We start from the raw sequence: 27,771 nt of genomic DNA, 5'->3' as shown, positions 1-27,771 counted from the left end.
TAACACTAACACTTACCTTACTTGTTTATCTGTGTACGCAGCTTCAGTGTATCCAAACTTTGCCTGTCTTTCTCTCTCTTTCTCCCCCGGCACAGAGGAACACCCCGAGATTATCTAGGACCCTTGGGAATGTTGCCATCCATAAATCCTCTCTCCCGGGTTGCTTATCGTTCTTAACTGTAATTATTAACAGCAATTATGATGCAGTCATCACACGCCAGCCCTGCCTTATCCTTGACCATTGTTCTTATTAATAAATGCCCTGGCACATTGCCTCAACTTTCAATGATGAATGAGTGTGTCTGAGAACCCCACTCATGGGCAGGGTGGGGAGGACTGGACAGTGGTCGTGGCTGTACACTGGAGATCAGTGGACGTTTCATGGTAAAGGTTCAGGTTAGGGTTGAAGTTGAGGTTAAACATGGATGAGTATGAAGAGGGGTAACAGTACTACTATACAATAATATCCCGCTCTTAACTTTCAAGCTGGCTGTAACGGCCGTTGGTGGAAGAAGGTGAGGACCAAGGTGCAGCGTGGTACGTGTTCATCTTTTATTATGAATTGAACACTGAATGGAAAAACAACAAAAGAGAATGAACAAAACTGAAACACTTCTGTCTGGTACAGAATACAAAAACAGAAAACAACTACCCACAATCACAGGTGGGAACAGGCTACCTAAGTATGGTTGACAGCTGCCTCTGATACCAGGCCAAAACACATAGAAATACAACACACAGAACAAAACATAGAATGAAAAACATAGAATGCCCACCCCAACTCATGCCCTGACCAAACCAAAATAGAGACATGAAAAAGGAACTAAGGTCAGGACGTGACAGTACAAAACCTGAACCTATAGGGGAGGGTCTGGGTGGGCATTTCACCGCGGTGGCGGCTCTGGTGCGGGATGTAGACCCACTCCACCTTAGTCTTGGCCCACTTAGGTGGCGCCTCTGGAGTGGCGACCCTCGCTGCCGACCCCGAACTGGGGACCCTTACAGCGGGCCCCGAATAGGCGGGAGACTCTGGCGGCGCCGGACAGGTGGGAGACTCTGGTGGCGCCGGACAGGTGGGAGACTCTGGCGGTGCCGGACAGGCGGGCGGCTCTGGCGGCTCCGGACTGACGGGTGGCTCTGGCGGCTCCGGACGGACAGGTGGCTCTGGAGGCTCCAGACAGAAGGGGAGACATACAGGCGGCCTCCTCCTTGGTCGAGGCACCGGATACACTGGGCCGTGGAGGCGCAATGGAGGTCTCGAGCAACGAGCCTGCACAACCTGTCCTGGCTGGATACCCCCTGTAACCCGGCAAGTGCGGAGAGTTGGAACTGGCCGCACTGGGCTGTGCTGGCGAACCGGGGACACCGTGCGTAGGGCTGGTGCCGTATAACCCGGGCCGAGGAGACGCACTGGAGACCAGATGCACTGGGCATCATCCTTCCTGGCTCGATGCCCACTCTAGCCCGGCGGATTCGAGGAGCTGCGATGTAGCGCACCGGGCTATGCGTGCGCACTGGGGACACCGTGCGCTTCACTGCATAACACGGTGCCTGCCCGTTCACTCTCTCGCCACGGTAAGCACGGGGAGTTGGCTCAGGTCTCCTACCTGACGCCGCCTATCTCCCCGTGTGCCCTCCCCCCAAAATATTCTGGGGCTGCCTCTCGTGCACGTTACCTTGAGCCAATTCCTCGTAGTGTCGCCGCTCCGCTCTAACTGCCTCCAGCTCCTCTTTCGGATGGCGATACTCTCCCGGCTGTGCCCAGGGTCCCTTGCCGTCCAATATTTCCTCCCATGTCCAGGAGTCCATTACACGCTGCTTGGTCCTTTGGTGGTGGGTAGTTCTGTAACGGCCGTTGGTGGAAGAAGGTGAGGACCAAGGTGCAGCGTGATACGTGTTCTTCTTTTATTATGAATTGAACACTGAATGGAAAAACAACAAAAGAATACAGAATACAAAAACAGAAAACAACTACCCACAAACACAGGTGGGAACAGGCTACCTAAATATGGTTCTCAATCAGAGACAATGATTGACAGCTGCCTCTGATTGGGAACCATACCAGGCCAAACACATAGAAATACAACACACAGAAGAACACATAGAATGAAAAACATAGAATTCCCACCCCAACTCACACCCTGACCAAACCAAAATAGAGACATAAAAAAGGGAACTAAGGTCAGGACGTGACACTGGCTAATGTTGTGAGATTCATTGCAGCGACACAGAAGGGATATTACTGTTCATCTGGGGTTGGGGTGTCAGTGCAGGGGATGTATTGTTGTACTTAACAGTAGGTCTTACATGAAGCCTATCTAAAGCACCCATCTGAAGAAATTCAAGAATAACAATGTAAAATTATAATAGTAATTGTTTTGTCCAGACTGTTATGACCCAATTTCATCATATCTACAGTACATGCTGACCACTTGTGTCAAACAAAGGCCTACAGCATACCTATTTACAGCCTATCTATATACACCATACATCAGGGGTCCTTAATTACATCAGACACAGGACAATTTATTCTTGAGTGAATGGTCGAGAGGCTGGAACATAGTCATAAATCATTTGTACACTGCAAATTTACCCAAAGAAGCCCAAACAGATTTAGTGTTTGACAAAAACAGAATCATTTCAAACCTTGATTACATTGGGATACTATCACATATGCCTCTCTAGTTATGCTTGGGAATACTTGGGAACAGATTTCCTAACCACAGGCGGCTCTATGAAAACATATTACATTGACCCAGATCTTGTTGCGTGACCAGTTGATAAGCTACAGGTATCTCTGCTTTATGTTATCATCACAGTTTTATCACAGCAAAATAGTACATGTTTTTGTTGGCTTTCAATGCTGCATTCCAGTCAAGTGAAAATAGCATGTCTGTGGGAATGACCTCATAGTTGTGTGTGTGTACAGTATGTGCACGTGTGTGTAGGAGGAGGTTACTTAATTCTCTGTTTTTACTGTATATTTATTACTTACAGTACCCGAAGAAACATATTTGGGGTGTATGTTTCACAGGTTGATGTTTCTTGTCATGAATATTGCCCTGGAGGCAGAACTGAGAGATTTCCTCTAGATGGGCCAGCTGCAAAATTGTCTTTATTGTAAAAATCCATAAAAACAAAAATGATGGTTAGGATTCAAATCTGATTGTATGACTTTGTGACTGTGCCAGCTAGTGACCACTAGTGCCTCCAGAACAAAAAACGCGTCTGTTTTGACCTGCTCATGTTTTTGTTTACATTTAATCAATATAGAGTCTACTAAATCAAAAGAAGCACATCCTCATATTAACATGATGTTCTTGCCTTGTTATGCTGTTTGTTATAGATCGGGCCTTTGTCCTTCAAGGCTTTGACATGTGTGTTGTCAGATTTCTAATGGCTGATGAAGGCTGGATCGCTCCGTTAACGACTACAAGGACAAACAGTTTCCACTGACTCCCTATTACTGCCCTTTCCACTCTTAAAGGCAGATTAAAGAAAAGAACGGTCTCTCACAGAGCAAGGTGAGCTGAGTGACTTGGTTGTGACCCATTTTGACAGTGATGTGATTGAGGTATGTGAAGAATTACTAATATAACTGTTTAAAAACTATTTGTGATGGTCTGTCTGCATTTTAGTTTTTTTGTGTAGGGTTTTGCAAGTAAGTAATTTAAAAGTACAATTATATTTGAGTCGTCATATGTGAGTACAATTGGCTTGTACAATAGTACAATAAAGTACATTAAATAAAGCACAATAAATAAACATGTCTCATATATGAATGAATATACTTTCCCATGTATCATTTAGTGAGTTTTCAAATAGTCCGTAAATCATTGAATCAATAATCACTCCTGATAGGAGCTTGGCATGGCCTACACAACATAATAATAACTATAGAACAACCAATAAACAGTGCGGTAGTATTCAGCAGAGAAAACTGAGAACCTTTTACATTGTGATGATAAACAACAAAGAAACGATGCATGTCAGGTTGTCCCCAGGAACAGGTTCCATATGGGAGAATCCTAGCAACTATAACAATCCACAACCACCGGTAGAGATCAGAACACAATAAACCCACTCTTCAAAGACAGAATTATTTAACAATCTCACACCCACAACATGGTTTATAAAGCTAACAGTTGCTGTCAAATATGAATTACTGATCAAATAATCATATATTTTTTTTAAATCATGATGCCATGAAAGTAGATCAGGTGATGGATGCTCTAAGCCCCATTGATACCTGGTGCTGACATGAGTCCTTTGTTCGGATCTTGTCTACATTCTGATTGTGCCCATATTTCCAGAAATGTGTTGACACATGGCATTAAAATATGTCTGTTACCTGTCCCCTGTGTCTGCATTGTGACCAAATGTTCTGGTCACTTCCTTTATGTAAATGATTTCACAACTATTTTTTCAAAATGCTATTAATTTATTTATTGTTGGACACATATTGATGTAATCAGTCAACGGTGCCACCTGTCAATCATTTTATAGGGTGGGAAAAATGATGATTTAAATGGTTTCTCTGTCCAGATCTGTCTACACTTGTAAGATACCCAGACTGTCATGTTTGTCATTTATTGTCATGTCTTGTCCCTGTGCTCCCCATGCTATTCGTTTCCCTCTGCTGGTCTTGTTTGGTTCTATCCTTCTCTCTCCCCCTCCCTCTCTCACTCTCTCGCTCTCTCTTCTCTCTGTCGTTCCGTTCCTGCTCCCAGCTGTTCCTATTCCCCTAATCATCATTTAGTCTTCCCACACCTGTTCCCGATCCTTTCCCCCTGATTAGACTCCCTATTTATTCCTTTGTGATCCGTTCCTGTGCCGTCGGTTCCTTGTATTGTATTCACCATGCTGTGATTGCGTTTCGCCCTGTCCTGTCGTGTTTTTTGCCGTGATTGTGTATCACCCTGTCCTGTCGTGTTTTGTGCCTTCATCAGACGCTGCGTGTGAGCAGGTGTCTCAGTCGACTACGGCCTGCGCCTACCCGAAGCGACCTGCAGTCTGTGGCCGCTTCTCCAGTTGTTTTCCCCTCTACAAATCTAGAGGATGTCAGTTATTCCGTTTTGAACATTATTAAACTCTGTTTCTGTTAAGTCGCTTTTGGGTCCTCTTTTACCTGCATGACAGAAGGAACCGACCAAGGAATGGACCCAGCGACTTCAGACGCTCGTTACACTGCCGTCGAGTTCCAAGGAGCCATGCTCGGCAGACACGAGCAGGAATTGTCTGCTGCTCGCCATGCCGTGGAGAACCTGGCCGCTCAGGTTTCCGACCTCTCTGGACAGTTCCAGAGTCTACGTCTCGTGCCACCTGTTACTCCCTGGCCTGCCGAGCCTCCAGAACCCAGGGTTAATAACCCACCTTGCTACTCCGGGCAGCCCACTGAGTGCCGCTCCTTTCTCACGCAGTGTGAGATTGTGTTCTCTCTCCAACCCCACACATACTCTAGAGAGAGAGCTCGGGTTGCTTACGTCATTTCACTCCTTACTGGCCGGGCTCGAGAATGGGGCACAGCTATCTGGGAGGCAAGGGCTGATTGCTCTAACAGATTCCAGAACTTTAAAGAGGAGATGATTCGGGTTTTTGACCGTTCAGTTTTTGGTGAGGAGGCTTCTAGGGCCCTGGCTTCCTTATGCCAAGGTGAACGGTCCATAACGGATTATTCCATTGAGTTTCGCACTCTTGCTGCCTCTAGTGAGTGGAACGAGCCGGCGCTGCTCGCTCGTTTTCTGGAGGGACTCCACGCAGCGGTTAAGGATGAGATTCTCTCCCGGGAGGTTCCTTCAGATGTGGACTCTTTGATTGCTCTCGCCATCCGCATAGAACGACGGGTAGATCTTCGTCACCGGGCTCGTGGAAGAGAGCTCGCATCAACGGTGTTTCCCTGCTCCGCATCGCAACCATCTCCCTCCTCTGGCTTTGAGACTGAGCCCATGCAGCTGGGAGGGATTCGCATCTCGAATAAGGAGAGGGAACAGAGGATCACCAACCGCCTGTGCCTCTATTGCGGAGTTGCTGGACATTTTGTTATTTCATGTCCAGTAAGAGGCCAGAGCCCATCAGTAAGCGGAGGGCTACTGGTGAGCGCTACTACTCAGGTCCCTTCATCTAGATCTTGTACTACTATGTCGGTCCATCTACGCTGGACCGGTTCGGGTGCTACATGCAGTGCTTTGATTGACTCTGGGGCTGAGGGTTGTTTCATGGACGAAGCATGGGCTCGGAAACATAACATTCCTTTCAGACCGTTAGACAGGCCTACGCCCATGTTTGCCTTAGATGGTAGTCATCTTCCCAGTATCAAATTTGAGACACTACCTTTAACTCTCACAGTATCTGGTAACCACAGTGAGACTATGTCTTTTTTGATTTTCCGTTCACCGTTTACACCTGTTGTTTTGGGTCACCCCTGGCTTGTATGTCATAATCCTTCTATTAATTGGTCTAGTAATTCTATCCTATCCTGGAACGTTTCTTGTCATGTGAAGTGTTTAATGTCTGCCATCCCTCCCATTTCTTCTGTCCCTACTTCTCAGGAGGAACCTGGCGATTTGACAGGAGTGCCGGAGGAATATCATGATCTGCGCACGGTCTTCAGTCGGTCCCGAGCCAACTCCCTTCCTCCTCACCGGTCGTATGATTGTAGTATTGATCTCCTTCCGGGGACCACTCCTCCTCGAGGTAGACTATACTCTCTGTCGGCTCCCGAACGTAAGGCTCTCGAGGATTATTTGTCTGTGTCTCTTGACGCCGGTACCATAGTGCCTTCTTCCTCTCCGGCCGGGGCGGGGTTCTTTTTGTTAAGAAGAAGGACGGTACTCTGCGCCCCTGCGTGGATTATCGAGGCTGAATGACATAACGGTTAAGAATCGTTATCCGCTTCCCCTTATGTCATCAGCCTTCGAGATTCTGCAGGGAGCCAGGTGCTTTACTAAGTTGGACCTTCGTAACGCTTACCATCTCGTGCGCATCAGAGAGGGGGACGAGTGGAAAACGGCGTTTAATACTCCGTTAGGGCATTTTGAGTACCGGGTTCTGCCGTTCGGTCTCGCCAATGCGCCAGCTGTTTTTCAGGCATTAGTTAATGATGTTCTGAGAGACATGCTGAACATTTTTGTTTTTGTCTATCTTGACGATATCCTGATTTTTCTCCGTCACTCGAGATTCATGTTCAGCACGTTCGACGTGTTCTACAGCGCCTTTTAGAGAATTGTCTCTACGTAAAGGCTGAGAAGTGCTCTTTTCATGTCTCCTCCGTTACTTTTCTCGGTTCCGTTATTTCCGCTGAAGGCATTCAGATGGATTCCGCTAAGGTCCAAGCTGTCAGTGATTGGCCCGTTCCAAGGTCACGTGTCGAGTTGCAGCGCTTTTTAGGTTTCGCTAATTTCTATCGGCGTTTCATTCGTAATTTCGGTCAAGTTGCTGCCCCTCTCACAGCTCTTACTTCTGTCAAGACGTGTTTTAAGTGGTCCGGTTCCGCCCAGGGAGCTTTTGATCTTCTAAAAGAACGTTTTACGTCCGCTCCTATCCTCGTTACTCCTGACGTCACTAGACAATTCATTGTCGAGGTTGGCGCTTCAGAGGTAGGCGTGGGAGCCATTCTATCCCAGCGCTTCCAGTCTGACGATAAGGTTCATCCTTGCGCTTATTTTTCTCATCGCCTGTCGCCATCTGAGCGCAACTATGATGTGGGTAACCGTGAACTGCTCGCCATCCGCTTAGCCCTAGGCGAATGGCGACAGTGGTTGGAGGGGGCGACCGTTCCTTTTGTCGTTTGGACAGACCATAAGAACCTTGAGTACATCCGTTCTGCCAAACGACTTAATGCCCGTCAAGCTCGTTGGGCGTTGTTTTTCGCTCGTTTCGAGTTTGTGATTTCTTACCGTCCGGGTAGCAAGAACACCAAGCCTGATGCCTTATCCCGTCTGTTTAGTTCTTCTGTGGCTTCTACTGATCCCGAGGGGATTCTTCCTTATGGGCGTGTTGTCGGGTTAACAGTCTGGGGAATTGAAAGACAGGTTAAGCAAGCACTCACGCACACTGCGTCGCCGCGCGCTTGTCCTAGTAACCTCCTTTTCGTTCCTGTTTCCACTCGTCTGGCTGTTCTTCAGTGGGCTCACTCTGCCAAGTTAGCGGGTCATCCCGGTGTTCGAGGCACTCTTGCGTCTATTCGCCAGCGCTTTTGGTGGCCGACTCAGGAGCGTGACACGCGCCGTTTCGTGGCTGCCTGTTCGGACTGCGCGCAGACTAAGTCGGGTAACTCTCCTCCTGCCGGTCGTCTCAGACCGCTCCCCATTCCTTCTCGACCATGGTCTCACATTGCCTTAGACTTCATTACCGGTCTGCCTTTGTCTGCGGGGAAGACTGTGATTCTGACGGTTGTCGATAGGTTCTCTAAGGCGGCACATTTCATTCCCCTCGCTAAACTTCCTTCCGCTAAGGAGACGGCACAAATCATTATTGAGAATGTATTCAGAATTCATGGCCTCCCGTTAGACGCCGTTTCAGACAGAGGTCCGCAATTCACGTCACAGTTTTGGAGGGAGTTCTGTCGTTTGATTGGTGCGTCCGTCAGTCTCTCTTCCGGGTTTCATCCCCAGTCTAACGGTCAAGCAGAGAGGGCCAATCAGACGATTGGTCGCATACTACGCAGCCTTTCTTTCAGAAACCCTGCGTCTTGGGCAGAACAGCTCCCTGGGCAGAATACGCTCACAATTCGCTTCCTTCGTCTGCTACCGGGTTATCTCCGTTTCAGAGTAGTCTGGGTTACCAGCCTCCTCTGTTCTCATCCCAGCTTGCCGAGTCCAGCGTTCCCTCCGCTCAAGCGTTTGTCCAACGTTGTGAGCGCACCTGGAGGAGGGTGAGGTCTGCACTTTGCCGTTACAGGGCACAGACGGTGAGAGCCGCCAATAAACGCAGGATTAAGAGTCCAAGGTATTGTTGCGGCCAGAGAGTGTGGCTTTCCACTCGCAACCTTCCTCTTACGACAGCTTCTCGTAAGTTGACTCCGCGGTTCATTGGTCCGTTCCGTGTCTCCCAGGTCGTCAATCCTGTCGCTGTGCGACTGCTTCTTCCGCGACATCTTCGTCGCGTCCATCCTGTCTTCCATGTCTCCTGTGTTAAGCCCTTTCTTCGCACCCCCGTTCGTCTTCCCTCCCCCCTCCCGTCCTTGTCGAGCGCACCTATTTACAAGGTACATAAAATTATGGACATGCGTTCTCGGGGACGGGGTCACCAATACCTAGTGGATTGGGAGGGTTACGGTCCTGAGGAGAGGAGTTGGGTTCCGTCTCGGGACGTGCTGGACCGTTCGCTCATCGATGATTTCCTCCGTTGCCGCCAGGATTCCTCCTCGAGTGCGCCAGGAGGCGCTCGGTGAGTGGGGGGGTACTGTCATGTTTGTCATTTATTGTCATGTCTTGTCCCTGTGCTCCCCATGCTATTCGTTTCCCTCTGCTGGTCTTGTTTGGTTCTATCCTTCTCTCTCCCCCTCCCTCTCTCACTCTCTCGCTCTCTCTTCTCTCTGTCGTTCCGTTCCTGCTCCCAGCTGTTCCTATTCCCCTAATCATCATTTAGTCTTCCCACACCTGTTCCCGATCCTTTCCCCTGATTAGACTCCCTATTTATTCCTTTGTGATCCGTTCCTGTGCCGTCGGTTCCTTGTATTGTATTCACCATGCTGTGATTGCGTTTCGCCCTGTCCTGTCGTGTTTTTGCCGTGATTGTGTATCACCCTGTCCTGTCGTGTTTTGTGCCTTCATCAGACGCTGCGTGTGAGCAGGTGTCTCAGTCGACTACGGCCTGCGCCTACCCGAAGCGACCTGCAGTCTGTGGCCGCTTCTCCAGTTGTTTTCCCCTCTACAAATCTAGAGGATGTCAGTTATTCCGTTTTGAACATTATTAAACTCTGTTTCTGTTAAGTCGCTTTTGGGTCCTCTTTTACCTGCATGACACAGACACAATGTGTGTCTGACTACCAGAGATGGACAGGATGACATGATCACAATCAGATCACAATGTGTCTTTTGATTTTCTACCCCTGTCTAAAAGAATGTGGGCACAAACAGAACGTGGACAAAATCAGGACAAAGCTAGAACCAGGTATAAATGCAGCTATCGTTTCACAATCATTAAGAATGGAGCAACCTGTACATACTGAAACAGTAACCAGCTTATAGAAAGAACACCTTGATCTGAATAGATGCTGCAGTCAAATAGTGAGGTAGTTGCTCACTGAAATAGACTGAATCTGATAAAAAGGTGTGTGTAAGTCTTACAGTAGTGACTATGTTAGAGACTGAACGGAAAGCAATGCGTATTTTTAAAGCTGGCTTTACACTATTCAACCCACAGTACAAGTTCTTGCCTCTCCCATCTAGTAAGACTGTACTCCTCCAAGTGATAAAATGAAACATAACTCTTAAAAACAAGTGTTGAATATACCTTATTTGAGAACCATGTTCAGACTCAGTCAGCCACTGTAGTCCAATGTGGTGAAGAATGAATGCCATTTGTGTGTGTGTGTGTGTGTGTGTGTGTGTGTGTGTGTGTGTGTGTGTGTGTGTGTGTGTGTGTGTGTGTGTGTGTGTGTGTGTGTGTGTGTGTGTGTGTGTGTGTGTGTGTGTGTGTGTGTGTGTGTGTGTGTGTGTGTGTGTGTGTGTGTGTGTGTGTGTGTGTGTGTGTGTAAAGAGGATGTGTACCTACGGTGATAAATGCCTTTACACAGTGCTCCAGTAGGCGCCAGATTTGAAAACAAAGTAAACATCATCCCACAATTAGTAACACAGCACTATCAAGCTTACTTCACAGTAACCCACACAGGAACATCAAGGGAACGCTAGGGCCGGAATCTGCACAGACAACTCATACCTCACACATGGCCAGAGGCAGATAAGGATATTTTGATTGACTGGGAAAGGAAATATGACATTAAATGTAATATTCCACAAAGCTTTAAATGCTTGCAGTCCATATTTAGACATGATTAAAAGAAAAACAACTTTACAGTTCTGCTCTTGGTATTGCTGGTACACATTTTTTACAACAGTCTAGTCTGCCTTTTATTGTGATGAGTTGATGGCTGAGAACGCAACGTTGCATCATTCATCTCTTAATGGCCTTAATAAAAAACAAGCAACCAAACCCTTTAATCCAAAGAGGAAGAAGCGAAGAAAAAATATGTCCCCGAAAATAAACCAATGAAGTGAGGAATTTTGTATCGAATTTGATTAACAAAGAATAGAATTGATCATTTGCTACGTGACGCTTATTTGATTGAATAGAAGTTTCATAATGGTTAGAATGCAAGCTACGCAAAAACAACTTTATATCGGAGTTGTGCCTGTTGTCAGAGATAGACTCATCATGGATATTAGTATGGACATTGTCAGAGATAGACTCATCATGGATATTAGTATGGACATTGTCAGAGATAGACTCATCATGGATATTAGTATGGACATTGTCAGAGATAGACTCATCATGGATATTAGTATGGACATTGTCAGAGATAGACTCATCATGGATATTAGTATGGACATTGTCAGAGATAGACTCATCATGGATATTAATATGGACATTGTCAGAGATAGACTCATCATGGATATTAGTATGGACATTGTCAGAGATAGACTCATCATGGATATTAGTATGGACATTGCCATTGAGGGCTTTCACCATTTTACAGTAATCAACTGGGGTGGAGATTCCTATGAGTTGGGTTGCCTCAAACTCCTTGCTCCAGCTGAAAGCTTACTCCATGCGGATGTTATTTTCTTCTCAAAAAATAAATGACTACTTTAAAATGTAGATTGCTTCAATGGCGCTGCCCATGCTGGTACAGACGCTATGATTGCACAAATACAAAGATGACTCTTCTATCTATCTCTATGGCCTGTTGTTCACACACTTATCTACTCTCTAATTGGCTAGAATGGTCTCACCTGATCTCGCCGCGTTCTGCCTACCTTCCATCTTTGAGGACATGTATTTCCATTGTTAGAGTAGTCACTTGAATATCTTGTCAATATAATAGACAATCTTTGTTTAAACACACTTAAACTTTGACTGTATGACATCACTTCCTGTGCAGGGAATGGGTCGAGGAGAAGAAGTCTGTGAAGGGATCTGGGATGTAGTACCACTCTTGTTTCTGGACTCCATTTAACTAAGTAGGTCACAAATAAAACAGAAGTGTCTGTTCTTCCCTCTTCCGGGTTCACGGGAGTGCCCATCTCAGGAGGGAGGAAACTGAGTGCTTATAACACAGATCAACTGCGACTGCACGGATGAGCAGGACTTCTGTATTTATGCATTTGTTCTTCTGAAAGCCCTCGACACAAACACAAACAATGGTCCTGTTGTTGAAATGCGTACAAGGAAAAGGACATGCATAACTCCTATTGTAGTTTTTCCCTATTTATATGATTACACTTGTAAAGGAGAAGGGCCTTGACATAGCAGAGAGGTTACAATAATATAAATCAGTTTATTATTCATTGATCTAATTAAGACACTTTACTGTTGTTAAAGAGAGATATCAATGACCGGCTGCCTCAAATCACCCTCTTAGTCCACTCCAAAGTCCAAAGTTATACTCAGTTGGCGAAGAGCAGCTTCCCCTGAGTTTGAGCTGTAGTCTGGGGAAAATCCATCGTCAGTGTCCCCTGATTTGGTCCCTTATGGAAAATAACTTATACTGGTTGATCCTCTGTTCATAGAGAACATAGATACAGGGTCAGCTCTTCTGCGTTTCTGTGTTAGTTGGATAGTCCATGGATTGCCTATGGATGAGCAGAGAGTCTCGGATGAATAACGGACAACATAATGGCTGTCAAACATTCTGATGCGATTGACAATAAAAGAGAACGGAGTGATGAAAATAGTTCTCACTCTATGCTGGTTGTCATAGGTCTCAATTAGGTCCTCTTCCTCAGTGAAAGGCGGTGGCTCCTTGCAATCCTGCATTAGAGAAAGCTGGGCACAGACAAAGACAAGATGGCAAGGTTAATACAGTCTTTAGTCAGTTGTTTGAGCATCAATTCAAATCAGAGTATAAACCACTGATTTCTGGGTCCCTCACCCCCTCAACCATGGCATCCTGCATGCTCCCATTGGCTGTCTCCAGTTTGATGAAGAGGATGGCATCATGGACAGAGAGAAAGAGGAGATCTCGTGTCACCTCCTCATCGAAGAAGGACAAGGCTTCCATTTTCCATACAATTTCATCTGGAGTGTTAGATGCCAGTTAGAGAGACCAATAACAACAGCAAAGAACCCAATACAGAAGGCAGAGCTGTCCAGTGCTGAAACAGACTGGCACAGACACCACCAGTTATCACCATGTGAACCTCCAAGCAGGCCAACAAAACACAACCATTATTATGGTTGTTATTATTATCATTTTGGGGCAGCAGGTAGCCTAGTGGTTAGAGCATTGGGCCAGTAACCAAAAGGTTGCTGGATCGAAACCCCGAGCTGACAAGGTAAAAATCTGTCATTCTTCCCCCGAACAAGGCAGTTAACCCACTGTTCCCCAGTAGGTCGTCATTGTAAATAAGAATTTGTTCCTAACTGACTTGCCTAGTTAAATGTAAAAAATATGACATGGACATTTTGATAGTACAATCTGCTTTTAGTTTATTCTAATCCACTTGGCAGCATTGAACAAACATTACACAGCAGAATTCTTTGTAAGAAAGTGATAGCACTGTCCCGATAACACTGCTTACTATGCTCAAGACTTTAAATAGTGACATATACTGTATTTTTTTAAATCCCAAACCGTACCGTCACAGCCTGCAATGTAGACATGGACTCCGATGCGTAGGAACTCTTTAATGACCTGTAGAGGACAGAGGGGGATAGATTAGTGTGACACCAAGCCATTTATCTCACAGGGTTAAGCTTTGTAATCACTAAACACACAAACCCTCTGATGAAACGCATTCCTGCACCCTGAGATTGCTACAGTAAACAGAGCAGACACAGGGAAATATTTAAAGTAGTATTCTCACGTTGTTGAACCGGGGAGGACCAACCTCCTCAGTGAATTTCATAAAAATAAAAATTGTGAAACATGAAAAAAAGTTATCCTTTTTACATAAACCTATACTAAATATATTCTCGTCACCAAATAATTGATTAATACACACTGTTTTGCAATGAAGGTCTACAGTCGTGGCCAAAAGTTTTGAGAATGACACAAATATGAATTTTCACAAAGTCTGCTGCCTCAGTGTCTTTAGATATTTTTGTCAGATGTTACTACGGAACACTGAAGTATAATTACAAGCATTTCATAAGTGTCAAAGGCTTTTATTGACAATTACATGAAGTAATGCAAAGAGTCAATATTTGCAGTGTTGATCCTTCTTTTTCAAGACCTCTGCAATCTGCCCTGGCATGCCATCAATTAACTACTGGGCCACATCCTGACTGATGGCGGCCCATTCTTGCATAATCAATGCTTAGAGTTTGTCAGAATTTGTAGGTTTTTGTTTGTCCACCTGCCTCTTGAGGATTGACCAGAAGTTCTCAAGGGATTAAGGTCTGGCGAGTTTCCTGGCCATGGACCCAAAATATTGATGTTTTTATTCCCCTAGCCACTTAGTTATCCCTTTTGACTTATGGCAAGGTGCTCCATGATGCTGGAAAAGGCATTGTTCGTTGCCAAACTGTTCCTGGATGGTTGGGAGAAGTTGCTCTCAGAGGATGTGTTGGTACCATTCTTTATTCATGGCTGTGTTCTTAGGCAAAATTGTGAGTGAGCCCACTCCCTTGGCTGAGAACCAACCCCACACATGAATGGTCTCAGGATGCTTTACTGTTGGCAATACACAGGACTGATGGTAACGCTCACCTTGTCTTCTTCGGACAAGCTTTTTTTCCGGATGCCCAAAACAATCGGAAAGGGGATTCATCAGAGAAAATGACTTTACCCCAGTCCTCAGCAGTCCAATCCCTGTACCTTTTTCAGAATATCAGTCTGTCCCTGATGTTTTTCCTGGAGAGAAGTGGCTTCTTTGTTGCCCTTTTTGACACCAGGCCATCCTCCAAAAGTCTTCGGCTCACTGTGCGTGCAGATGCACTCACACCTACCTGCTGCCATTCCTGAGCAATCTCTGTACTGGTGGTGCCCCGATCCCGCAGCTGAATCAACTTTAGGAGACAGTCCTGGCGCTTGCTGGACTTTCTTGGGTGCCCTGAAGCCTTCTTCACAACAATTTAACCGCTCTCCTTGAAGTTTCACTAAGGTAGTTAATGCAGCTAGCTAGTTTAGCCTACTCAAACACTTAGCTCAAACAGAGAGGGATGCTATGTTAGCTAGCTGGCTATATTTATCAAACATGGGAACTCTCCAAGTCAAGGTAATCTTTTGGTTTTATAAATGTATTGCCACCGGGGCCCACCGGTGTAACTGCTAAACTGCTTGCTGACTGTACACTGTACTTCATGATTGTAGTTATTAGTAGCTTTGTTGACTATTACTATGACGTTAGCTAATATGGTGACAATGATGTAGACTGTGTGTAACTGTTAGCGGTTATGATATGAAGGTTTGGCTTGGAAAGTTTTTTTTGCCTGGTCACAGATAGCTGATGTGTTGTGCACTGAAGTCGACAAGTGATGGGAAAAGGTGAGAGGAGGAGAGAGCATAGATGCGAAAATGAATTATACAACGGGCAAAATTGTCATGCATTTGTATTCGACTACTATTCATTCCAAAGATTCTGTTGAAAAACATTTCTTAAACGGAAGCAAATGTAACAAAACAGGGATAAACATACCTGAATTGGTCCAAAAGAAACTAATTAGCAACTGTTGGACTAATGAATACACCCTAAATCAGCTAGATGCATTCAAGAGCGTGCGATACAGTATTGAATGTGTCATTGTCACCTTGATTACTCTCATTTCTCTCTCGACCAGTGCACCTGCATTGTAAACTGTCATTCACAGGCTAGGTTGTAGCAACCTCATGATGGGGGTAGGGGAAATGTTAGTATCATGTAGCCTAAACTTATCGATATTACATTGAGCTGGGTGAATGGAATACGAATGGCAATCATCCAGTATGCTGTAATAGTAATAAGGCCATGCTATTAAAAAAAAAAATGGCCTCCCTCATCTTAAACGTCACTGACTGTCACTGAACCATACAGAGGGTATTTATTCCTTTAGTTTTGTCATTTGTGCATTGTCATTGTCATGAGCCTGGGCACTGTGTATAAGCAGTGACATGATGCCTCGTCATATTTTCAATGATGGCCTAGAAACAGTGGGTTAACTGCCTGTTCAGGGGCAGAACGACAGATTTGTACCTTGTCAGCTCAGGGATTTGAACTTGCAACCTTTCGGTTACTAGTCCAACACTCTAACCACTGGGGTGGCTACCTGCCCCAGTAAGATGACTCACTATAACACTGTAGTAAGGGATATTTAGTCTTTGAATGAACTTTGGCCTGTAAAATCTATTCTGTAGAATATCATATGGATGGTATCAGTAGTAGAGTCCGACCTACCAGTCTGAGGGACTTGACTGCCCCCACGTCTAGGAAGGACACGGCTGAGAAGTCCAGTACCAGGCTGTGGATCTGGACCTTAGGTACCGATACCCTGACTGGTAGCTCCAAGGCCCAATCCACACGGACCTCCACCTCTGGCACAGGCCAATCCCCGTCCTCCACCTGTCCGGACTCCCGACCACTGTCCTGCTCGCTCTCGAAGCCCTTGTTGTCGACACCCAGGGAGACCTCGGATACCACCTCCCGGTCTGGGTGAACAGAGGTTCAACCAATCAATCAATCAATAAGTCAAATGTATTTCCACAACCTATCTTAAAATCCTAACTGGTTACCAGGTACTGTGCTCACTTTACAGAGCAAAACTAAATGAGTGCAAAGGGTTGAAAGGAGACTGAAAGATGGAATTTCCCTGTTTCAAAAGATTCTGAGCTGAACAGACAAATGTTATCAATAATCAGATTGTATCGTACCTCTGTCGCCCTCAGTTTCCCTTTCTTTATGAGTTTGTGAATCTTCTTGAGGGCCTTATTCCTCTTCTTGAACACTCTGACAGAGTCAAACCCCACCTGCATGTCAAAGGTCAAATGCACAACAAACTTTCATCTTGCCTGCTTGTAGAATGATAAGGCCTATCCACAATCTATACAATGTCAAGGGGAAATATAATGAGCTCTCTCACCGTGACTCTCAATCGCTCTTTGAAGTAGTCAATGTTGGCAAAGTAGATGGGAGCATTGCACTTAAAAATCTTAATTCCCGGAACTTCTGCAATCTGACAGAGGAAGTCCTCATTATTGCATTTATTTCTGGCATCCATTTCTGGTATATATTAATTAGAGTTCAAACATATCAGATGTCTTACATTCTTGTAGTCTTTCATGTTCCTGTATATGTTTGTGCCGGGTATGTTTCCAAGTGTAGAGCATGCAGGACTATGGATGAGGAGGAAAATATATATTTTTAGAAATGAAATATATTTGTCTTAGTGCCATCCTAATCATTTATATTTTGTAGACAGAAAATATAAATACTGACACTTTAAACTAGGACACATCAAGCATATGAATCCTAGAATCTCTTAGCAGTTATTTTGTTAATGCTTATTTGTTTTACATTATACATCAGTGGGTTTGGGAAGGTTGATATTTCTAATGACACGAGCTGAAGACTTCAAAGCCATCCTAATAGCCTTTGATTACAGAAGAGGCCTGCTCAGTGTTACCCATAGTTTCGTTGACTGACGTCTGTAGACTCTTATCTACACAGCGGTGAAGGGCACGTGGTCAAATACGCGAGCCAGGGATATCTTTTCATCTTCTGATTTAGGATTTATAATACAGAGTAAATACTGTAGTGTACACAACAATATCAACATCAAAATAGGACATCTAATCTAGGCCTTCACAGAATGCATCTAGTAATGTATGTGATTGGTTCCATTGCATTGTGTTACGTGCTGTAGGTGTTATGTGTCACTCACAACTGTGTCCGGACCACGACAGTTCCCATCTCAAACACCAGGCCAGCCAGCAGTCCCACGTCTAGTCCCAACACCACAGAAGCCAGGCAGGTCGCCAGCCAGATGAACTTGGAAAATAACAAGTTTCAGTTTTAACATATGATGAGATCCAGCAGAGAAAGTCCTAGTACAATTGTTACATTGAAGTGAAATACAGTGGATTGGGTGACATCAACACACTGCGGTATCTTTACTGCCAGTGATTACATGTATAGTTATTCCATGAATCCATGCATGTATTCCAAGTTGATCATGCTTTCATGTCATCTACTTCAGGTGATTGAAAGTGGATGGTGCTCTACACCGTTGCTGAGTGTCAGTGTTACTCACACAGTCTGCTCTGTTCTGTCTCCACAGTGTGGGCACCTCTGTCACCTGCATGAACATTCCCTTCAGGTTGGCGATGACGATGGCTGCCAGCACTGACTGTGGGAACCATACAGAGCTGGATTAGTGTGTTAGTCTACAGTAGGTATTCCCAAACTGGTATGCGCAATGCCGTCGGGTACGTCAAATAACCATTTTCAAACAGTACATTTATATTTTCCAACAGGGCTATACATTTGGGTGAGTTTTTTTTCTCGTCTGAGTAGCCTCGTTTCACTGACAAAAATAAAATGAAACCATTTAGTGTTCAGCGAAATAACAACACAACGTCAAATACAGGTAGCCTAGTCAAATAATTAACATCCAATCACATTAACCGAAAGGTTGCTAGATCGAATCCCGGAGCAGACAAGGTAAAAAAAAAAATGTTGTTCGGCCCCTGAACAAGGCAGTTAACCCACTGTTCCTAGGCTGTCAAGTGTAAATACGATTTTGTTCTTAACTAATTTGCCTAGTTAAATAAAGGTTAAAAAAATAATAATTATAATAATAATAAACCGTTACTCTGTCGCAGGAAACCTTCACTGTTGTGACATTTAGAAACGAAACATGACAATTTGAAAAATAAACCACAGAGGTTTTTTGAGCGAGAATAAAGACTACTTTCAAGTATTAAGACATGTATAAAAGATACCATTAATAAGAAGGGGCTAGAAGCGTCTTATATGGTGAGCTACTGAGTGGATAGGACAGGCAAGCCCCATACTATTGTGGAGGACTTCATTCTTCCTGCTGCTGCGGATATGGATGGGACAATGCTGGGGAAAAGGCCAACAAAAAAACTATACAGACAAATGCCTTCATCAAACATCAGATCAGTGACATGGCAGGAGATGTTTTTAAACAAAACATACACGCCAGTGAATTACACGCCAGTGAATTATATGCGTTATACCTGGATGAGTCAACAGACATGTCGGGCCTGGTACCCTGGTATATGTCCGTTATATTTATGGGGGGTCAATTAAGGAAGACATCCTCTTCTGCAAACCACTGGAAACCATGACATGAGAAGATAATTTGTAAAGTACTGGGCAGCTTTGTGACATCAAATGGACTTCAAGCTGTGTTGATATCTGTACTGATTGTGCAAAAGTCATGACAGGGAGACATAGTGGAGTGGCAACGCGCGTGCCATCAGTTGTTCCTGATGCCACTTGGGTACATTGCAGCATCCACCGTTAGGCTCTTGCTGCCAAGGGAATGCCTGACAGCTTGAAAGACGTTTTGGACACTACAGTGAAAATGGTTAACTTTGTTAAAGCAAGGCCCCTGAACTCTTGCGTATTTTCTGCATTAAGCGACCATTGTAACACTTTTACAACATACAGAAGTGCGCTGGTTATCAAGGGGCAAAGTATTGACACGTTTTTTTGAATTGAGAGACGAGCTTAATTAAAGTTGTCTTTTCTGACCCTAATTGTCACTTGTCTGACAGCTTGCATGATGATGAGTTTCTCACACTACTGTCCTATTTGGGTGATGTTTTTTCTCGCCTGGATGATCTGAATCTAGGACTACAGGGCCTCTCCGCAACTATGTTCAATGTGTCCGGAACAAAATTGAGGCTATGATTAAGAAGTTGTCGTTCTTTTCTGTCTGCATTAACAAGGACAACACACAGATCTTTCCATAATTTGTTTTTGGTGTGCAAATGAACTCAAGCTTACGGACAATGTCAAATGTGATATAGCGAAGCACCTGAGTGAGTTGGGTGCGCAATTATGCAGGTACTTTCCCTAAACGAACGACACAAAGAATTGGATTCGTTATCCCTTTCATGCCCTGCCTCCAGTCCACTTACCGATATCTGAACAAGAGAGCCTCATCGAAAATGCAACAAGCAGTTCTGTGAAAAATGAATTTAATCAGAAGCCACTGCCAGATTTCTGGATTGGGCTGCGCTCAGAGTTTCTTGCCTTGGCAAATCACGCTGTTAAGACACTGATGCCCCTTGCAACCATGTACCTATGTGAGAGTGGATTCTCGGCCCTCGCTAGCATGAAAACTAAATACAGGCACAGACTGTGTGTGGAAAATTATTTAAGACTGAGACTGTCTAATACAGCCCAACATTGCAGAGTTATGTGCATCCTTTCAAGCACACCCTTCTCATGAACCTGTGGTGAGTTATTCACAATTTTTGATGAATTAATAAGGTTTTATATGTAAGATAGTTTGATTATTATTATATTATTATTTGTGCCCTGGTCCTATAAGAGCTCTTTGTCACTTCCCACGAGCCGGGTTGTGACAAAAACTCATACTCATTCTCACGTTTAATAAATGTATCCTATAGTGTGTGCGTGGCAGGCTTACAATGATGGCAAAAAAACAAACATTTGAGAGTGCGCTGACCCTGGTGCTCGAGGGGGTACGCAGCTGGAGGTTGAATGTTTGAAGGGGTACGGGACTTTAAAAAAGTTTGGGAACCACTGTTCTACAGCAATCCCATTTCACACTCTGCATTATCATTGGATGTGGTTGATGAGTTGACCCATTATGCAGCTTGGATCTCTTCCTCACCTTCTGCAGGGGTTCCAAGAGGTTCCCGAGAGCCAGGATCACAATCATTACCATCACAGCTGAGATTATACCAGCCACCTGTAAGAATAGTACACATGTTTGTAACGGCACCCTGTTAGTGTGTGTGTGTGTGTGTTTTTCTTGCCTATAAGTACTGTATAGTGTACCTGACTCTTGCCGCCGGTGCTCTCCTGTACAGCGGTGCGGGACAGTGCAGTGCTTGCCACAAAGCCGGAGAAGCAGCCACAGAACACATTGCTGAACCCGAACGCTATCAGCTCCTAGGACACACAGGGAGAGAGCCTGGTCAATCTACTGCAAATGACACATGGAGCATCGCACATGTTACAGCTGAGAAACCAGTGTCAATCTGCAAATGTTGTTCTTCAACATACTGTACCGGTGCTCTAGTGTGATGTCATAGAGACTAGGGCCTTGATTTAGAAAACATTTGCATTGGTGCTAATTTGCAATATACAAATCCTGTTTTGGTAGGGAGTGTTGATTTACTGTAAACCCATTGAACGAAGCATTTAAGTGATACTTACTATAATAACCAACACAGTGTTTTAGTGGTGTCCTGACTATGTGTGTGTTTGCGTGGAGTGACTCCAAAAAACAGATATTGGCCACAATGCTCACATTGCTTCAGAGAGACATTAGGAAGGTCATATTAAACTCTTGGTTATAGACACTCTCACATCACAGGTCGACTCCCACAGTGTGAGAGAAAGTCTGCTTGGGGAAAGAACTTGATTGGCAGGAAGTTTGGAACGTACCACACACACACACAAGCATACACACCTGATTGCCATCGATGGTGTAGTCGTGTTTTGCAGCGTAGACCTTGGCCACAGAGACAGCTACTGCATAGCCCACTACTGCTGTAGAGAAACTGGAGCCCAGAATGTTCCACAGCAGCTCTGTGTTGGGAGGCTGAGCTGGAGCAAACCTGTGGGACAAACACCTCACAAGTTACATTGGAAAAGAATAATAATAATAATATAATAATATAATATATGCCATTTAGCAGACGCTTTTATCCAAAGCGACTTACAGTCATGTGTGCATACATTCTACATATGGGTGGTCCCGGGGATCAAACCCACTACCCTGGCGTTACAAGCGCCATGCTCTACCAACTGAGCTACAGAAGGACCATCATATACTTTACAGTTTTGATATTGTGTTTAATTTAGGAAATGTACAGTAGCCAATTTAACTGTATTGAACTCATATTGTTGTTTAAATAGTCTTTCAGTTATGTTTCGTATTGTTAGGAGTGTTTCTCCATGCCATTTGTTAATATTATTATTGGAACCATTTGTTAATACTCTGATGGTAACACTACAAGCCAAGTTGGTCTGGTTAGGACAGCGCCTGCTGAATGACTTAACGAGGATGACCATAGGATTCTAAGTCTGTCCATAAAAAACTCCAGAACATCCTCTGCTTTGGGGACAGGAAACAGGAAGTGCCACAGGAAGGGCTCTCACCCCCTGGGGATGCTGTGCACAATGCTGGCACCGTAGCGCGACTCCAGCTCGGTGGCGTAGGAGATCCCAGCGGCAACCACAGTCTGGGAGAGAGGGGGGTCGATTGGGGTGGAGATAGAGACAGTTGGACACAGGAGAGGCGAGACATGATGGTTTACTGTACACTTAAAACATGTATCACACATGTAACACACACATATGGGACACAGGAGATACGCACATATACAGTCATTTCATCTTTAGGTTATAGTTATTTTATCACTTAGGATGATGTAACTTGGTGGAGAAGTTCTAAAAACACCTCATTAATAGTAGCCCATAATGTCCTCAGAATTCTCCGTAGACCCTATTACATGTTTGGATATTCTGCATTTTATAGAATCTCAAACACGGATCGTTATCATTTCACAACAGTAAAATATTGACTGTGAGCCATTCCACTTCCTACCACAATCACTTCAATGGGGATGGGGACAGGAATCTTGTGCCGGAATTTGGAGTTGACCTCTTTTACGGCCATGACGATGACAATGGTGAGCAGCCCGGCCACCAGGTCAGCTCTGTTGGTCTGTCTGATGTTGGTAAACACGTCGATGAGCGTCTAAACAGAGGAATCGGTCATATGTGGTGATCTTTATGTCTGACTCTATCCCTGAGATGTGCCTTTTGTTCAATGCAAAGTAGGCCTTCGAATGAACCTAGTTGGATAGAATGACCACTAAATAGAAAGCTCTTTCGTTGTTATTTTGCCAATAACCACATGTTGTTTAATGGATAGAAAACTCTAGGATGTTTTTTTCTGAATTAATTCTCCGACACTAACAGCCAATCAAAAGGAATCTAGACAGATGTTCTTCTACAGTGTGTATTCGATTATTGGGCCCTCACGTAGAGGATGGAGAAGCAGCCGCTGTGGTTGTTAGTGGGGACGGAGAGGACTATCTTCAGCTGGGAGATGAGGACGTGGAAGGCAGCGGCCGTGGTGAAGCCGCCCACCAGGGGGTCTGACAGGTAACGGACCAAGAAGCCCACCTGGAGCAGCCCCATTACCACCTGTATGGGGAGGATCACCTGGTCACCATGGAGATACAGTAGACCATATGACTTGACCAGCAAAAACTCTTATATTAATATGAACAAGATGGTGTCAGATCATTGTGGGACATCAATGTCTTCCTCTTTGCACGGAATCTTTAACTCAATAGTTACCTGGAACAGCCCGACCAGCACAGTCATGGAGGACGCCACCATGATCCTCTGGGCCTCCATGGCCTCCACGTCCACCACAATCCCATCAGCCTCTGTTCCATTCACACCGGTGCCATTCCCAGGAAGCAGGAAGTGGTCATCGGGGGCGAGGGTCAACACGATGGAGCCCACCATGAGACAGGTCACAGGGAACGGACCTGAGGGGTGGAGAACAGGCAAGGGAGACACCTGATAAGTGCACGCGCAATTGATGCCACCTTTGTAAATGCATTGTTACATATTTGACTTGATACGTCTCTGCTTCATTCATTAAATGTCCAATCACAGGAGATGGATGAGTTCATTAGTGATTGGTCAATGGTCAGTCCAGGTGTCAGTCAGGTGGAGGGGTGGGCCCTACCTACAGAGATGTGTCTGGAGGTGCCCAGCAGGAAGTAGGTGAGGATGGGGAAGAAGGCAGAGTAGAGTCCATAGACTGGAGCCACGGACACAAGCAGGGCATAGGCCAGGCCTGAGACACAAAGAAATAAACCACAGAAAATGAGCAGTGTTTGTCTTCTCACATGAGAATTGACGAGGGGCAACTGCAGTCTGACATGTTTACTCTTTCAAGATTGATGACTTTCAGTTTCAACAACCTGTTATTTCAAAGAGCACTAAACAAAACTGTCTAAGCATGAAATGGTTCAAAGCAGCTTGCCATGGGTGATTACAACAGTGAGGAAAGAATGCCATATGGTCACACTGGAAAATCAAAAAGTTGCTATTTGTGGAATCTACACATCGACTACAGTTGGTTTAGAGAAAACTGGGACGCACACCTTGTAAGCTGCACACCAGACCAGTGCTAACACCAGAGATTGCATCGCTGGGAAGCCACTCTCTTATTGGGTATCTGGAGAGCCAGTCAATGACAGGAAAGACTCCTTTCACAACCTTCAGGGCCTGCCTACCTGAGCAGCTGCATTGGAAAAAACAGATATTTAATGTCAAACATTATTACAGTCAGCATAGATACAGACAGACAGATTCACTTCTCACAGACCAAACATACAAAATGTTGCCTGTTTTCCTTTCAGTAAGACTATTAAAATCTTGTCCAAACTGACCCACAGGTGCGGCTGAGTCTCTCCCTCAGGGTCCTCTCCTCCCGGGCCTGCCTCTCGTTGTCCTCCTCAAACGTGGGGTTGGAGTAGATGGGTCTGGACACGGTGTATGGGTACAGGTTCTCTGGAGAGTGGGCATCCATACCGCTCCACCTGCTGAGGAGACAGACATGATGGCGATGTTTACATGGAACACAACCAGTGAGCACCAGTGCCTTCCCTTATGAAGTGTAAACATCTTGAGTTAGAAAGAGTTTCTGAAGATTTGCTTGACAGAGAGATATACAAATGGGATAGAGCTGGTCTTTTTTTTTAAATTTTACAATCTTTATTAAGAGCTGTCATTTTATTGTGAGGAACTGCAGTTTTATCCGATTTTTGTCCTCTGTTATGTGAGTGATCTTACAGACCTATTCAATCAAACCTGGCACTTCCAGGGTAGTGAGAAAAGCCTGTTTGAATGTATATGCTCTTCTCGCTTTTATTTCTCTCTGCTTGTCACCATATAGTTTGGGGAATGGCACACATAGCCAGCCAGTGAAACCTTTGCTTTATCTTATCAAGTGTGAATTATAATGACACAACGATTTTGTGACAATAAAAAAAATTAGGGACCTGATATAGTGACTGCAGAAAAAACAGGTGTCAGATTTAACTGGGGAGCTTCCTCCATGTTTTTATCTAAGAGGCAATTTGATTTGTATCTTTCCAAAACAGTCAATAAAATATAATTCATTACATGATGTCTGAGTTTATCACCAAGATTACTCTGAGGTCAAAGGTCAAAAACACAAAACAGGACAGTACTATAATTTAGGCACAGTCATGTTAGGCTAAAGTATCCATGATTTCTATAGTAGATTCGTCTAATAATGTTTTTCTTCACACGTTGTGATGTTTTTCAGGTTCTGTTAGAGGGAAACCCCCTCATACATGGTGTCATTGATTGCTACAGAGTGTTACAATGGGACAGTTAGACAAAGTTTTGGTCATAAGATCTCCCTCTGTGTTTTTGACCTCAGTAGTACTGCTTGTTGGGTTTCAGCATCGCACCATAGCCAAGAGCATCCTTAGCTTGATCTCACCCCAAAGCTGTCACTAAGGAACAGGGTTACCAACGACATAGCGGTGCCAGGCTAAGAATACATCCAAAACTCAGCATAGCCTAGCCTAGCCTAGCCTAGCCTAGCCTAGCCTAGCCTAGCCTAGCCTAGCCTAGCCTAGCCTAGCCTAGGGTAAAATCTGGGGAAAGCTAACCACAGTTAGGAAATGTAATTTTTAAAGCACATTAGTCTGCGAGTTAATAAGACACACTTTTGTGACATAGGAAAACACTGGATGGCCGGATAGGGGTGGGTCTGATATTCTACACCTACACCTAATATGACACCAGAGGCTTGAGTGAAAGATGGAGTTTGTGTTCAACACGGAACAAACTCTCTCTTTCATTAACTGTATATTCACGAGTCAGTGGATCAGAGCCAGAGTTGGGGGCTTGTCCCCCAATCAAAACCATTGTAAGTCGCTTTGAATAAAAGCATCAGCTAAATGGCATATATTATTGTAATTGTTATATAAAGGCCACCACCACAAGGTTTTGAAAAGGTGCACTACAGACCAACATAGATATCCTTATTTGATAACCTCTAATCATTTTAATTCAGTGTTCTATTTTAGGATATTGCTTTAATTATTTTCTGATTATGTCTGAAGAACTGTGTTCACAATTTGATGATGTTTGTCCATTTTGTTTGGCTGGATGACCACACAGTTGCATAAATATTTACAAATCCATGAGTCACAAATTAAAACATAAAAAAAAAAATTCTACTTCTACAAAAGTATTGTGTCATAATCACTTACCTGATCTCCTTGGGTAGTTGTTCTATATTCCAGAATGTTGCTCCTTTTCAGAAGTGAATAACAAAAGTACATCCCACGAATTGACCACAAACATTACACATCCTCTTTCAAACAGTCTAGGGCTAATTCTTCAATGTCATACTCTCCTTCTCACTCTCTCTCTCTTTGTTTCTTAGAGCCCCATCCCTGTGTGTGTTTGTGTTTAAGGCTTATATGAGGGTGGGGGCCGGGGGGAGTTGGGGAGCAGAGGGGTAAGGGGTATGTCTGTCTGAGTGTTGCCGGTGGAGGAAGCACAAGGGAGCTATAGAATCTACAGAGCCCAACAGAAAATTCTGCCAAGGGTGGCTGTGTGTGTGTGTGTGTGTGTGTGTGTGTGTGTGTGTGTGTGTGTGTGTGTGTGTGTGTGTGTGTGTGTGTGTGTGTGTGTGTGTGTGTGTGTGTGTGTGTGTGTGTGTGTGTGTGTGTGTGGGGGGTGCGCATCTATAGTTCATGTTGACCTGTGGAGGTGTAACTGATTACTGAAAGTGGGACTGAATGCACTGAACGTTATTTGACCCTGTCCTTAGCACAGAATGTTCAGTAAGGTCCCTCACCACTACAATACTAGAACATGAAACAGTGAGTAGACTATTTTACACATATTGATACAAGTATCATCACAGTGAACTTGATGCTCATGTCTGGATTGTTTTCATGATACGCCTTGAGCCAGTAAAGAAGCACTGTCCAGTCTGTCATAGAAGTTACTTGCCAAACGCTATGTTTTGATAAGATCAAATGGGTTTGTTTTGTGCCAAACCCTGCTGTGTGTGTGTAAGTGTGTGTGTGCTATTTTCTGATTATGTCTGAAGAACTGTGTGCACAATTTGACCATAAAGTTTTTCCATTTCGTTTTGTTATTAGATGACCACACAGTTGCACTTTTTTTTCTCACAAATAAAAACATTTAAAAAATGATTCTACTTCTACAAAAGTATTGTGTCATAATCGTTTACCTGATCTCCTTGGGTAGTTGTTCTACATTCCAGAATGTTGCTCCTTTTCAGAAGTGAGGTTTGACCACAAACACGGAAAATGAAGTATCCTCTCACAAATAGAGTCTCTCTCTCTCTCTCTCTCTCTCTCTC

General features: G+C 44.5%; 2 protein-coding genes and 1 long non-coding RNA gene across 8 annotated transcripts in view; 1 reads left to right on the top strand and 2 right to left on the bottom strand.

Moving 5' to 3' along the window:
- The window catches only part of LOC123994519 (chloride anion exchanger-like), a 20,896-nt gene extending 10,350 nt beyond the window's left edge, over window positions 1-10,546 (bottom strand). The window contains exon 1 of one of the 3 annotated variants that reach the window (XM_046297205.1): window positions 10,456-10,546. The gene's annotated coding sequence lies outside the window, so the exon portion shown is untranslated. Of the gene's footprint in view, window positions 1-16; window positions 720-10,455 lie in introns of those variants that run through there. The other 2 variants (XM_046297203.1, XM_046297204.1) reach the window with 2 other exon arrangements.
- LOC123994521 lies at window positions 3,198-26,845 on the top strand. Its single transcript, XR_006831662.1, has 3 exons — window positions 3,198-3,524; window positions 18,415-18,525; window positions 24,791-26,845. It is a non-coding gene; the product is annotated as an uncharacterized LOC123994521 (long non-coding RNA).
- Window positions 12,476-27,771, bottom strand: LOC123994520 (pendrin-like). Of its 4 annotated transcripts, XM_046297206.1 has the most exons (21): window positions 26,645-26,863; window positions 24,785-24,937; window positions 24,497-24,636; window positions 24,076-24,186; window positions 23,676-23,872; window positions 23,355-23,519; window positions 22,915-23,067; window positions 22,467-22,549; window positions 21,775-21,922; window positions 21,138-21,251; window positions 20,971-21,048; window positions 18,388-18,483; window positions 18,019-18,125; window positions 17,401-17,470; window positions 17,218-17,310; window positions 17,009-17,104; window positions 16,536-16,766; window positions 13,801-13,855; window positions 13,094-13,239; window positions 12,904-12,987; window positions 12,476-12,794 (listed from the first exon to the last, which is right to left on the bottom strand). In XM_046297206.1, exons 2-21 carry the CDS (start codon window positions 24,922-24,924, stop codon window positions 12,771-12,773), a joined length of 2,331 nt encoding a protein of 776 aa, XP_046153162.1. In that variant the 5' UTR covers window positions 24,925-24,937; window positions 26,645-26,863; the 3' UTR covers window positions 12,476-12,770. The 4 variants fall into 4 exon arrangements, 1 of the variants encoding a protein (XP_046153162.1); XR_006831661.1 differs by lacking the exon at window positions 13,094-13,239 and having other exon boundaries at window positions 16,536-16,786; XR_006831660.1 differs by lacking the exons at window positions 12,476-12,794; window positions 12,904-12,987; window positions 26,645-26,863 and adding an exon at window positions 27,640-27,771 and having other exon boundaries at window positions 13,159-13,239; window positions 16,536-16,786.

The sequence above is a fragment of the Oncorhynchus gorbuscha genome, linkage group LG14 (genome assembly GCF_021184085.1).
Source record: "Oncorhynchus gorbuscha isolate QuinsamMale2020 ecotype Even-year linkage group LG14, OgorEven_v1.0, whole genome shotgun sequence".
In the NCBI taxonomy this organism is placed as follows: Eukaryota; Metazoa; Chordata; class Actinopteri; order Salmoniformes; family Salmonidae; genus Oncorhynchus; species Oncorhynchus gorbuscha.
This window is presented reverse-complemented; position numbering and strand designations above follow the sequence as displayed.

Excerpts from the sequence above, each read along its gene's own strand:
- LOC123994520 (XM_046297206.1), bottom strand. The coding sequence starts at position 24,924 with ATGGATGCCCACTCTCCAGAGAACCTGTACCCATACACCGTGTCCAGA. Across the intron at positions 24,637-24,784 it reads AGACTCAGCCGCACCTGTGG|CTGCTCAGGTAGGCAGGCCC; the intron begins GTCAGTTTGGAC and ends TTTCCAATGCAG. Across the intron at positions 13,240-13,800 it reads CTACATTGCAGGCTGTGACG|ATGAAATTGTATGGAAAATG; the intron begins GTACGGTTTGGG and ends CTAACACTCCAG.